This window comes from Podarcis melisellensis, assembly GCF_964234715.1.
Source record: "Podarcis melisellensis genome assembly, chromosome: 1".
NCBI lineage: Eukaryota > Metazoa > Chordata > Lepidosauria > Squamata > Lacertidae > Podarcis > Podarcis melisellensis.
Window position 1 is genome coordinate 64,498,252 of NC_138528.1, and position 14,359 is coordinate 64,512,610.

Genomic DNA, 14,359 nt, shown 5'->3' on the forward strand with positions numbered 1-14,359 from the left:
TTCAGATGCTGAACTTGAGCATCAGACTATTACAGGTGCAGGTGGTCTTTCACATAACCCAGTCCCAAGCCACTTAGGGCTTTAAAGGCTAATACCAGCAGCTTAAATTGGTCCTGGAAACAAATAAGCAGCCAACATAACTGACACAGAATAAGTGTCACATGGCTCAGGAGTTCTAGCTGCTGTCTTCTGCTCCAGTTGTAATTTCAGTACTATCTTCTCGGGCAACTCGGGCACATGTAAAGTGCATTGCAGTGAGTAAGCTTGGATGTAACTGGAGCATGTGCTGCTGAGGCAAGACCAGCTTTTTGCAGCTGGCGAACCAGCACAAGCTAATAAAAAGCACACCTGGGTGCCAACACCACTTCCATCTCCATGGTAACCACCACTGAGCAGAGGTGAACAGCACACCTGGCTCTTTGGGGGGAGATTAGCCCCATCCAGAATAAGCAGATCTCCCCACTCATAACACTTCCATCTTCTCTGGGCTAAGCTTCAGCTTGATTGCTCTCACCCACAAATTGCTCCCAAACACCTGCTTAGGATTTCCACAATGTCCTTGGGATTAGAAGACGAAAACAAGTTCAAAGCTGCTTACCATCTGCATCTGGCATTTTAGCCCAAAACTTTGAATGATTTTACCCAGCAGTTTCACATAGATGCTAAAAAGCTTAGGGGACAAGAGGGAACCTTGAGGCACATCAAACTCTTGGGGTGGAACAGAGGTCTCACGGCACCACCTTTGAATATCATAAGAAGAGACCTGCTGGATTAGGTTAGGTAAGGTAAGGTAAGGTAAAGGACCCCTGGACGGTTAAGTCAAGTCAAAGATGACTATAGGATGTGCTGCTTATCTTGCTTCAGGCCGAGGGAGCTGGTGTTTGTCCACTGACAGCTTTCCGGATCATTTGGCCAGCATAACTAAACTGCTTCTGGCGCAACAGAACACCTTGATGGAAGCCAGAGTGCACAGAAACGCCATTTACCTTCCCACTGCAGCGGTACCTGTTTATTTACTTGCTCTGGTATGCTTTTGAACTGCTAGGTTGGCAGAAGCTGGGATAGAGCAACAGGAGCTTACTCTGTCGCACGGATTCGAACTGCCAACCTTCTGATCGGCAAGCCCAAGAGGCTCAGTGGTTTAGACCACAGTGCCACCTGCATCCTACTGGATTAGGTTAAGGGCTATATGGTCCAGCACCTTGTTGTCCCAGGGGATGACCAGATGCCTATGGGAAGCCCAGAAGCAGGACCTGTTCTCCCTCCCTCCAGTTAGGACAAGGGAATACAGTGTTGTAATGGCTTGAGTCCCAACAGAGAGAGAATTCAATTGGTCCATGATATAAAGAATTGTTGAGAGGTTCAGGAGAATATACTCTTTTGTCTCTTCTTTATTGTAATGGATCTGAATAATCAATATTCTCCAAGACTGCTGGAATTGATGAGCAGACGTCTAGTCTTGGACTTTGCTTTCAGATGGTACATTGGAAACTGGTAGATAATTTTCAAAGCCATAGAATCTAAATTTGGCTTTTTTAAAAAAGAGAAAAGGGGTCACTGCTGACTCCCTTCCAGTGATAAGGCGCTTCTCAAATCTTTCCCCACTTGTGTATGAAGTGACACATTTAGGGTGTGTTTTTGCCAGCTCTAAATATATGTGTGCTCCCTGCTTGGGAGAGTTTGCTTGTAGAGACCTAGGGATGGGGATTGAATTGTGAGTAATAGCAAGTACAATGCACATATGTCCAGATTAGGAACATTTTACAAGGCATCAACAAAAGACAAAATAAGGATAGTGATTTATCAGGGCCAAGTGCCAGAAATAGACACTATGCTTGGTAAATGGGGACAGATAAGGATGGTTTTAAAGTAGCGGAAGGATTGTTAGAGAAAACTCACTTGGCTATGTTGCTTGTACAGCATCTGATTTCTATCCTGCCTGAATAATTCTAGCCTTGGGGGCAGAGTTCGGCATCAAGTCCTCTTCTTCTGGGTAGACTGCAGAGTGCTTGCCCTTGGATCAACTTGGAGGCTGCTGACCTGCATCTGTCAAGAGCCTCTTTGTCTAAAAATCAATGTCTGATTATGTTATTGTCAGAATCAGAGGTCTGCTCTCTTCACACATCATTTGGTATTATTTATTCATTTAAAAACAATTATATACAGCTTAATATTTCATGTATGTCTAAGACGTTCCAGTCCTTGATCAGTTTTAGTCCAGGGTTTGTTGCTTCTGTTGTTGGGGAGTTCAGATTAGTACAGTAGAGGGTTAACAATGCCTTTTGTTTTTAATCTACAAGGCTGGCTTAGTTTATTAGTGTTTTCTCAAGCTCCTTGTGCAACCTTCATATTGACTCACTGATGTACCAGTCTCTGCCTGCCTGCCTGTATTGTATATTGCAGAGTCTGTAGCCAAACTAGTTTGTGTGTAGAACAGACTATCGGAGGTTCTGTTTAACCAACATAGAGATTTTGTAAATATATAAAGGTGGTGAGCATTTCATGTGGGGGTTCTGCTCCGGGACCCCGAGCATGTTGGCAGAGTGTGCATAAACGTCCCCTGTTCTGTTCTGTCCTTCCCCGCCCCTATTCCACCTCATTCCACCCCTGTTCTGCCCTCTTGCGGGCCCAAAAGGACCTGCACATCGGTGATCACGCATCAATTGGACATGCCTAAGATGGTTGCCGCCTGTAATGGCATAAAACAGGGATGGTTCAGCTGTGACCCTTCATATGTTTTTGGACTTCTAGCATGGCCAACGGCCAGGGCTTGTGGGAGCTGCCGTGCAGCAACATCTCAACAGTTACAGGTTAGCCGCCCCTGGCATAAAGCTTTACCAAGAAAAACACACACACCCTGCACTGATATCTAGACTCTAGCTGCATTTTCTTTCAAATGGGAGTCTCCCTCAATCACACGCAGCATGGGAAACAAGAGTACCTTTGCAGTGTATGGATGCCTGCGGAAGGAGCTGGAATCTCAATGCCTGCTGTTTGTTTTTCTTAATCTCTCCTACCTTAACCACCTTTCTCCCAATTAAGATCACCTGGTATTGGAGCTTGGCTGAGAAAAAAAATTATCCTGGAACTGATGGGAATTGAGTGGTTTGAACATGCAGGTGGTCTTTAGAACCCTCTTCACCTTTGTTCCATTTTTCTTGTCGCATACCTGTTTATTGCTGTGCAACAACAACAGCAAAACAAGTGGGTTGTTCATCCCATTTGATTAAAGTTATAATTAATGCCATATTTATGTTGGATCGTTTAATCATTGCTACAGTATGTATATAATAATTCTGTTTTTGCTAAAAAAAATTGGGAACAGATGACCCTGAGAAATAACAAGGCCCATTAGACCCATATGTGCTTGATTTTAAAACAATGTATTAGATCAGCACTCATTATACATGACCATGCAGAATTTTATTTTTGTTTTGACTAGTTTGAGGTGGGATACCTCAGCGAACGAGCATATGTTTTGAGTGCAGCTCTTAAGTTTTAATCCTGCTGAACTCTGTTTATAAAGGAGCTCCAAGTTTCAGAACTTGTAAATAACTCTCTTTGCTTGAATCACTGGATGAATACTGCAAGTTGGAAAAACCCCAAAACAATTCAGGACTAGCTAGACTAATGATTCTGTATAAGGTAATACCCAACATTCTAAAATGTTTACAGTGAAATATTTTCTTACTAGGATCATGTCTGTCAGCTGTTCCACTTCTATACCTACCAATCAAATTTAGATACACATGTAGCTTTCTATTAAAATCAACTTGGGACATACATATACACTGATTTTTATACCATCTTAGTTTTATCTCCAAAGCATCCTGGGAATTGTAGTTTGGTGAGAGTGTGAATAATTCTCTCTCAAGATTTCTCTAGCCATATTTGCACAGTTATAATGCCTGTGATTCCCCAGAAAGTGTTACTGCAATAGTCCCATGCTGTAGATACATTTTGTGTGTCCTTCAGTAAATTATTTTCTTATTATTACAGAGCATAAATGTATTTTAAGACAGATGTGTTAGTAATGGAACAGTGGCTTTCTCAGTTAGATAAAGTGTAAACTTGAGATGCGTTCTCTTATTTCAAGCGTTAGATAAGAAAGCAATGGGACTATGATATGATGTCTGAAATGATAAAACTATATGTAAGGAAGGTAAAAGGGACATGGGTGGCGCTGTGGGTTTAACCATAGAGCCTAGGGCTTGCCGATCAGAAGGTCGGCGGTTTGAATCCCCGCGATGGGGTGAGCTCCCGTTGTTCGGTCCCTGCTCCTGCCAATATAGCAGTTCGAAAGCAAGCAGTGCAAGTAGATAAATAGGCACTGCTCTGGCGGGAAAGTAAACGGCGTTTCCGTGTGCTGCTCTGGTTCGCCAGAAGCGGCTTAGTTATGCTGGCCACATGACCTGGAAGCTGTACGCCGGCTCCCTTGGCCATTAAAGCGAGATGAGTGCCACAACCCCAGAGTCAGTCACGACTGGACCTAATGGTCAGGGGTCCCTTTACCTTTAAGGAAGGTAAAGTAGATGGGCACTTCTCAATGCTTGACAAATGCTTACTGGTTTTTGTAAAAGAAAGCATACTGTTTTGCCTAGAATTGATTTTGGATGAAATCCAGCATTGCCTGTGGATGTGAAGCGATTTCCCCTTCATCTTCTCCCCACCCCCTGCAACCCCCAACCTTTCAGAGTAGATTTGGTATGGGGTGGGTGGGAGGGAGGCTGGAGGGGGAGGAGAGAAAATAGATGCCTTGCTTGTGCAAGCCAAAGTCCATTGCACAAGTGGGGTTCCACAACTGGGTATCCCTCTCCCCCACCCCCATGTAATAAACTGTTAAATTAAAAGAGAGAAATCCAGACAGTCATAGGCTTTTTAGGGGAATGTTTGGATGTTGATTAGAGACAAATGGACATACAGGCCCCACCCTGTTTTCAGGCCACTTCCGGGGTGGTAGAGATGACAGTGTGCGTGCTTGCGTGTCAATTGGACATGTATAAAATGGTCGCTGCCTGTACTATATCCGACTTAAGATTCTGTTATTTAATTTTCCCTATAATGGTAGTGGTAGTGTGAGATTCTGTCAGGAACTGGAGTCAGGAGTAAAACACCCAGCGAAGTTAACTCTTTATTAAAAGAAACCAAAACAGTGCAAGCCTTGTGATCAAGCAACTCTTCCCGGTCCCCTCCTTCCCACTATTCTCTAAGGCACCTCTCTTGGTTCCTTCCCTGGGAGCCTAAGACTGTCATCTTGTCTCTCTTTGCTCCATCCTTTTCATTTCTCACTGCATTCTGGGAGACAATGGGGGAAGGGGAGACTCCCTAGATTCTTCGGCCTGCCTGATCTCTGCCTCCCCCCTCCCTTCTGCCTCTGATTTTGGGTTGCTCTTCTTGCTCACTAAACCCTGTTGCCTTTTCAGCTTCCTGACGCCTCCTCCCCCTCCCAGTTTGCTCCCTCTTCTGCCTCTGAGCTTTTCTAACTTAAGAAAAAACTAGTTTTGGCTAATAATTTCTGGAAAGATGACTCTTTCAGTTCTGTTTTTAGTGGCGATCATATGATTTGTATATTAGCATTAGTGGTATATATTCATGTCTATATGTATGCAGAAGTGCCAGGTGCAACTCCTTAGGAAATGGAGGGTTTTTTCTTTTGGTAAATAAACTAGAAAGCCAAAGTGCCTTTTATTCATGGAATTTAGAGTGTTGCAATTAACTTCTTAGTCTGGCAGTTTCAATAGTTTCCCATTTAACACAAATGAAAATATTTTTATTCTTCTTCCACCTTTTCCCCTGTGCCACAACATATAGTAGCATTTTCTATTTGATTGAAATTGGATTCCCCCCCCTCATTCTGTCCAGGAGCTGTGGAGCATCTGTAGGCCCTGGATTATGGGAGGGGTATAAACATAAATAACAAATCCAGTTTGAGATTACCGTATTTTTCGCCCTATAGGACGCACTTGTCCCCCTCCAAAAATGAAGGGGAAATGTGTGTGCGTCCTATGGGGCGAATGCAGGGGGGAGGCAGGCAGGAAAAAGCTCCCAAAAGGCGGGCTGGAGAGGTGGTGCGTGGCTAAAGAGGCTGCTGCCATAGCTGCGCGCCACCTCTCCAGCCCGGAGAGTGTGTGCGGGGCTAAGGAATAGCCCCGTGACCCTCTCCCAGCTGGAGAGGTGACGCCCGGCTTTGGAAGTAGCCTCTTTAGCCGCGTGCCACCTCTCCAGCCCGGAGAGTGTGCGTGAGGCTAAGGAATAGCCCCGCCACCCTCTCCCAGCTGGAGAGATGACGCGCAGCTTTGGAAGCAGCTTCTTCTGTTCCTCCTCCAGCTTCGCTTGAAGGGCGCCGCACAGTTCTCCCTCTCCGTGCAGTGCCTCTCCATCGCAGGAGAGGTGTTGCGCAGAGAGGGAGAACTGCAGAGCGCCCCTTCAGCCACGCGCCTGCCTAGAAGCTGGAGGAGGAACAGAAGGGTCTCCAGCTTCGTTTGAAGGGTGCTGTGCAGTTCTCCCTCTCCGCGCAGTGCCTCTCCTTCGCAGGCTTCCCACGGCTTGCGGATAGCAGCCTGTTCTGGGGGCTGGGGTCGGGGGAAGCTCGGGCTTCCCCCGCCCCAGCCCCGCGCCTGGGGAAAAAAAATAATTTCCCCCCCTTTATTTCCCCCCCAAAAAACTAGGTGCGTCCTATGGGCCGGTGCGTCCTATGGGGCGTAAAATACGGTACTTTACATATCGTTTAAGAATGATTGTTTAAATATCTTTTGTCCTTGATGTGGAGATACAATATAGCTTGTCAGCAAATGGATAGTAGCTATTTAAAGAGAAGAAAGTCATAGGATAAATTGTATTGGTTCAGGTGATTGGGAATACAAAGCAGGCTAATGAAAGCTTTCACTTCAGAATAGAATGAATCATATTTTGTATGAACTTGTGGATTGTTATTTACAAAAGTTATTTAAAATATGCAAGGATTAAACTGCTTCAGATCATGGTTTAATAATGTAACTTTAGGGGGAAAAGGCATTTATGGGAGTGTGAGAGAGGTCTAGAAATTAATGCATGGTGTGGAAAAAGTAGAAATAATTTTCTTCTACTCTCAGAAGATGAGAACTTGGAGTTTTACAATTAAATTGATTTAGAAGTAGATTCACAATCGGCAAAAAAGTACTTCACTCAACACATAATTAGCATGTGGAATTTGCTGTCATTGCCACTGATTACATGATACATTGCATGTAATTTGTTCCATATTATTTTATACTGATGCAGCAAAGAAACAAGAAGCAGAGAAAGAAATCTGTATGTACGCTGTAGAATATTGGGACAGTCAGTTCAGTGCATGCATGAACATTATCAGCTATTTGTCCAAAGATTCTTGCAAATGTATTCTTCAATATTTGTCAATATGAATTATAATGCAAGGCTTTTTCTGTGAATTATGGTAGATGGGTTACTTGACTGTTGGGGACAGTGCGGCTTTGAACTCAGCTTTTGACTTTTTCTTCAATTTGCATTTGATTATATTATTATTAGTTTGCATTTTATTTTAAGCCTTGAATTACAGACAAGTGGCTCCCTTATCTCTTTCTCAATCATTCCCTCCTTTCATAGAAACACACTCACCAGCTAAGCTAAGGACAGCTGTAGCCCTGCTGGAAACGGGGAGCAGTCTGCTGGGCTACAGCCTTGGTACGGTGGAGACTGCTCTTCCTGGCTTTTGTGCACACAAGAAGTTCCACTAGTGGAAACTTCCAAAGTAGAGGGAAGAAACCTGCTTTTCACCAATCTGCTACAAGAGTCTTCTCTTGAGCCACTTTATGCTTGACTTGTGGGCTTGCAAAGGCAGTGGGAAAGGCTTTGTTTGTTCCTATGTCCTAGGGCTGATTTGCTCAGTTGCAGCCAGTTTTCCCCCTCTGCTTTTTGCACATCTGATGTGAGAGGGGATGTCAGCTGATGGGCAGCTGATCCATGGTTTGGTGGGAATGGTTTGGTGGGCCAAGGTTGGGCCCCAGGGTAAAAGTTCTTTACCTCTGTCTTAGAGACCCGGGAGTAAAGAATGTTTCTTAATCGTATACTTAATGGTGTACTGCAGTGCTATATTCATTTCCTATTTATTTTGGCAACTAAGCTTTGAAATATCATTTAAAAGAGCATTTAAAGAATAATGGACAATCAGTAATGGAAAGAGAGGAATAAATTTGTTACTGATAAAGAAATAGTAATGTTTTGATTTGTTGCTAAGTATTTAGTGGTTGTTGTGTTTATCTGCCTTCATTGCAATTTTTGTATGTAATAACCTCTGCTTACAAACATAATTTGGGACCTGTTGTGTTTACAAAATATGGCAATTAATTTCTGAGCTGTGGTTTGTTTTGAGATTTATTTATTCTAAAATCTATAAAGGTACAATACTTTAAATTTATTTTATCTCTAGAAGAATGATTACTCTAACTAAAACCTACACTAGTCAACCATGTATAAGTGTATGCTGGGAGCTCTCTGCTAGTACTTCAGCAGCGAGAAAGATGTCTATCTCTTTGGTAGAATGTGATGGAAGTATAGCATTTGTTAAATGTGTGTTATTAACAAAAAATGTCTGTGGGATGCTGAGGTAGAGGAGAGTGAAAGGTGATTGGTTAGGGTTTTTTTCTTCTTGATGTAGTAAGGCTTGTTTTGAAATAGGTGGAGAACCTCTGCCTTCATATTATTTATAATTTATAATTTCACTTTTCTTTCTTGTTGAAATTGTCTGCATTTGCATCCTCAATATTTCACCTTTAAGAAAGTACCATTCATCTTGGACTCCCTTCTCTTTGAGTATTTCGGCCCATGGGATCTCACCCATTAAGCTTTTTGAAATCAGCCTTCTTAAAGTCTAGAGTGGATGTCTGATTATACTCAATTTTTCCTTGAAACCCAAGAGGCCATGATCACTTCCTCCCAAGTTTCCCAGTACTTCCCCATCGTCAATCAAGTCCTCCTTGTTGGTGAGGGCCAGGTCCAACATAGACGAGCCCCTTGTTGCTTCTTCCACCTTCTGGAAAATGAAATTGTCAGTGAGGCAATTGAGGATTTTGTTGGGCCTTACAATCTTGGCAAAGGTTGAGTTCCAACAGATATCAGTGTAGCTTCCCATGACTACTATATTTCTCCCTTTTGAAAGTTTGGTAATCCTACCTGTTTGTTATCTTGTTTCAGAGCAGTGTTATAGTACTATTTAAGTACTTTTCATAATATACAAATTGACTGAGTACCTCTGTTACTTTCTTGCTTTTAAGTTTGACAGGGCTTGCAATTGAAGGTCATATCAAGGCTCATTCCATTCGGGGCAGAGCAGCTTTGGCAGCTATACTCAGATCTGTCAATGTCCAAGAGATTAGCAGGCCATCCATATGGTTGAGCAGGTTCACATTTACAAAGAATTATTACTTAGTTACCATTCAGACAAAACCTTTGCTTAGGTGCTGCAGAATTGCTTTACTTGAGAAGGGTGTCTGGATTCAAATTTTCATGCCTTCCATGTGTAATATATTTTTGTGTGCCTACAAGTTGTAGATACTTCTGGTGTTAGCTTCACTTGGAATTTTGAAAACATGATCGCTGCTGTCATGCATCTGAGTTAAGGAAGCAAGTTGAAAGAAGAAACTAACTTTAACCATCGAGAGGTTCCCAAATGGCCACGTGTTTTACAGTAATGAATTGCCTTATGCAGTAGATGCTTCTACTATATTGACAAAAGAGGACCTTTAAAAACAAAACAGGAGAATTCCAGTTTAAATCTCTTCTTGCTTGTGAATGTAGCTTCACTTCTCTGTGTTATGGAAAATAGTAATATTGGACTTCCATTTTTTTTGCTCACAAGTGTGCTGCTGTCTGTAATGGGTGACGAACCTTAAAACAGCAGATATGGGTAGATTGTTCCAACAATTTCATTGTACTACCCCCTTCTCAAGTTTGGGAGAAAGACTGTGGAAAAGTCATGTTTTTCAGGCACCTGGTGCACACTGGCCTTGAAAGCAGCCAAACCAGCAAATTCCTCACACCAGGTCCTGGACACCACAATCTGACAAAACATTATGGACCATTGTTTGTAAAGAATACTGAGATAATGTTGAGCACAGTTAACAAAAAGGTATATAAATACTACGTTCCTGAATGGTTGCTTGCTCCCAATGTCTTTGTAGTTAATCAATTGTGGTTATTTAAAACAAAATTTATTACTAGTACAGGGAAGTGAGCAAAAGTAAACATACACATGCATTGAACTTTCAAGGCTGGTCAGAAGAAAATTTTATAAACTCACTGAATGAGCACCACACAAGATTTTATTCTCGAGGTATATATGTAAAGAATATCATCCTACTCACCATTCTTCCAAGCCAGGGGTATCCAATGTGATGTCATCTAGGTATAGCTGAGCTCCAGCTCTCATCATTCCCAGGTACCATGACTAATGATCAGGGACAATGGGAGTTGTAGAACAATAAAATCTGGAAGGCACAATGTTGGTTGCTTCTGTTTCAGATTCAGAGCTGTCTGTATAAGGTTTCGAAATGGTGACCTATCTAGGTAGTTGTAGCCTGGCCACCACCTTCTCAAGCATATTGCCTGCAAAGAGGGTTTCAATGATTGAGTGGTAGTTGTTCAGGACAATGTGGGCTTCTTGAAGTGGGGCTGCGCCACTGTATCCTTCAAGGCAGCTGGTACTATGCCATCCTGCAAGGAGCATTAACCACTAGACCCTAGACCCATCCAGTTAATCACTTCCAACTAGTTTTTAATAGCCAAGGTTGACAAGTGTCAAGGTGGCTGACCAGAGCCCCTCAAGTGACTTGTTTGAGTCCTGAGGCCTCAACTGAATCTAACTCCCAATAATTAGATCAGGCAGTACTCGGGACACAGACACTGTTATGTACTTAAGAGTCAGGAATAAGTGCATGCTGGCATTGAATATATAAAAGTATAAACGCTGTAAGTGTGAAAATAGTTTATCTTTTGTTAAATAACCTGCAGGGACATGCATGTTTTACAGTATGCTGTTTATAAAGTAATGTATTATATGCATCCATCAGTATACAATTTGAAAAAGCAAATTAATATAAGGACAAGATGATGGTTTACGAATACCTAATGTACCGTAGTAGGAAATAATGGAGATTCCTATATACTGATATATTTCTATATATAATTAACCTACTATAAGGGTTGACCCTTTAAACATACAATTGTAGTCTGCTTCCCTTTATTAAATAAACTTTGAAAGCTGTTTGGTTCTTTAGTGAAAAATCAGAATTATGATAATTTGAATGTAGTGTTGCACTTCTGAACAGACTTAGCAGGCTTTAAACTGTGCTATGTTAAGCTTCTAGTTTGAGAATAGTAGTTTATAAGCAAGCGAACATTTTAGACTCCAAATCCCCTCCTGCTTTAAGAATTCAGTTCAAGATTCTAATGTGGATGAGTGTATAATGAAGACTGCATTTCCTTGGAGTCGCAATGGTTGCACTGTTTTAGTGCTTAAGATGACTCTAAAACAACATACAGTACTGTATAGCAATAGTGCAAACGGATAGTGTCTGGCAGTGATGTACTGTTGATGTAGCAACTCAAGTACAGTGGTGCCCCGCAAGACGAACGCCTCGCAAGACGAAAAACCCGCTAGACGAAAGGGTTTTCCGTTTTGGAGGCGCTTCGTAAAACGAATTCCCCTATGGGGTTGCTTCGCAAGACGAAAAAAATCTTGCATCCCCCCGCGGGTTTTTTCCGCTTTTTTCGCCCTTTTCTTAAGCCGCTAAGCCGCTTATCAGCTGTTCCGCTGATAAGCCGCTTAACAGCTGATCGCTGGAAGCCACTTGACAGCTGTAGCGCTAATCCGCTAAGCTGTCAATGGGCTTGCTTCGCAAGACGAAAAAACCGCTATACGAAGAGCCTCACGGAACGGATTAATTTCGTCTTGCGAGGCACCACTGTATTTAAATCCAAGTGCACAGAAGGACTTGCAATTTTTGTGTGTGTAGTATGAGCAAACTCCAAACAAGCACATAAAAGTTTTAACATTTTCATGGATTTATAATTAAATTATTAGGAAACAACTGCCAAAGTTTACTGACTCTTTCCCTTTTTCCCTCCTCTTTCAGGTATGGCCTCACAAGTCTTGGTCTATCCACCATATGTTTATCAAACTCAGTCAAGTGCCTTTTGTAGTGTGAAGAAACTAAAAGTGGAGCCAAGTAGTTGTGTGTACCATGAACGAATCTACCCACGGATCTATGTGAATGATATTTTTTTTGGAATTGCTCAGCCTCCCAGCAGTGTTGGTACTTTCTTGCAGGCTAGAAACCTATTTGACAGACCTCAAAGAGAGACCTTTTTGTTGCAGACCAGTGCTGTTGCTTTAAAAAATATTGCAGGTGCTACAGAGATATTAGCAGTGCAAGCACAGCAACCTCAAGTGGAAGCACCTTGGACTGAGATACAGGAAAGTGGGTTAAACGTCTTGGACCGCCCCCAGCGATGTGGACTGAAGCGTAAGAGTGAAGAGTTGGAGAATCAGAGTGGCGCAATGCAGATTGTTGATGAACTGCCTATATTGCCTGCAATGTTGCAAACAAACTTGGGAAACCCAGTGACGGTTGTGACAGCTACTGCAACTTCAAAACCAAGTGGTACCAATGGAGATGGAGATTATCAGCTAGTGCATCACGAGGTGTTATGCTCTGTGAAAAATACTTACGAGGTTCTTGATTTCCTTGGGCGAGGGACTTTTGGACAAGTAGTAAAGTGCTGGAAAAGAGGGACAAATGAAATAGTGGCAATCAAAATTCTAAAGAATCACCCATCTTATGCACGCCAAGGACAAATAGAAGTGAGCATATTAGCAAGACTGAGTACTGAGAATGCTGATGAGTTTAACTTCGTGAGAGCGTATGAGTGCTTTCAGCATCGAAACCACACTTGCTTAGTTTTTGAGATGTTGGAACAGAATTTGTATGACTTTCTGAAACAAAATAAATTTAGTCCTCTTCAGCTAAAAGTAATACGGCCTATTCTGCAACAGGTGGCCACTGCACTGAAAAAACTAAAAAGTCTTGGTTTAATACACGCTGACCTCAAACCAGAAAACATTATGTTGGTGGATCCTGCCCGGCAGCCGTACAGAGTTAAGGTAATAGACTTCGGATCTGCTAGCCATGTATCAAAGACTGTCTGCTCAACATATTTGCAGTCTCGGTACTACAGGTATGTAGCTTTCTGTATTTAATCGTTTTTCTGCCCTCTGATTGGTATTTTTGAAGATTTGACTTTGCTCCAGTGTCTGCAATTTACTAAATTGCATGCTAAGCATTTTGACTTGGATAATTCTTGAATTGAATTATATTTTTCATAGCTCCCTAGAATATTTACCCCATTAAACAGAGTGTAAATATTTTTGTTTTGGTTCTGCACAGAAGTCCTCATAAGCATAACTTCAGTTTAAGTGTCATGTGTAAAACTGGAATATCTGACTTTTAAAGTAGATTATGAGGTAATAGTCTAGAAGAGGTTATGTCATTTTTGAATTCTGCTTTGTAAACCACAATTCAGAATATGTCCTTTGTGTGCGCAAGATGGCCTGGGAGAGAGAGAAAAGTTGATATAAACCTGATTTTATCATATACCTTATACCTTATAGCTAAATACCTTATAGCTAAATCTTTGGTTGAAGGGATATGAATTCAGCAAACGTACATGTTACCTCTTGAAATTTGAGAGTACTTTTTATTTTGTGTAGTAACTATTATGCAAATATTATGGGTGATATCCAGTCGTGCCTTTTATGCCTCCTTCCAGCAACTCCTGCAGCCAAACCGATGCCAAACGTTTTGCCCTACATTCCTTTGGACCACATCAGCAAGACTGCTGGGGTCTTGTCATCTAGGCAGTCCAGGACCGTCATACACATTGCCCAGGGAGGTCACTTTGGTGCTGCTAATGCAGCGGTTTGACTTAACCCACAGATGCGCACTCCATTGTCTCTCGAGACAGATGGATGCCAACAAGTGTCAAATGTTAGTCACAACTCAGTGTAGACCAGGCATGGGCAGACTCGGCTCTCCAGATGTTTTGGGACTTCAGCTCCCATCATCCCTAGCTAACAGGATGATGGGAGTTGTAGTCCCAAAACATCTAGAGGGCCGAGTTTGCCTATGCCTGGAAATCAATGGGCTAACCTTGGGTTTTTAAAAATACTGCCTTAATTACTATGGGTTGGATCCAGATTTGTTGGAAGCAAAACTTTGTTTAACTGGTTACTTCCATGGGTGGAAGGAGGGAGAAGTTTTGCCGATTCCTCGATCACTGTACCTTCCCCAAATAGGATTGTGGGGGC

At 42.3% G+C, this 14,359-nt stretch overlaps 1 protein-coding gene across 5 annotated transcripts in view; it reads left to right on the top strand.

The window, feature by feature from the left end:
* The window catches only part of HIPK3 (homeodomain interacting protein kinase 3), a 62,770-nt gene that overhangs the window by 12,150 nt on the left and 36,261 nt on the right, over positions 1-14,359 (top strand). For all 5 annotated transcript variants that reach the window (XM_081906710.1, XM_081906714.1, XM_081906712.1 and 2 more), the window contains exon 2: positions 12,129-13,230. In XM_081906710.1, the coding sequence (XP_081762836.1) occupies positions 12,131-13,230 (1,100 nt within the window). In that variant the 5' untranslated portion in view covers positions 12,129-12,130. The remainder of the gene's footprint in view (positions 1-12,128; positions 13,231-14,359) is intronic.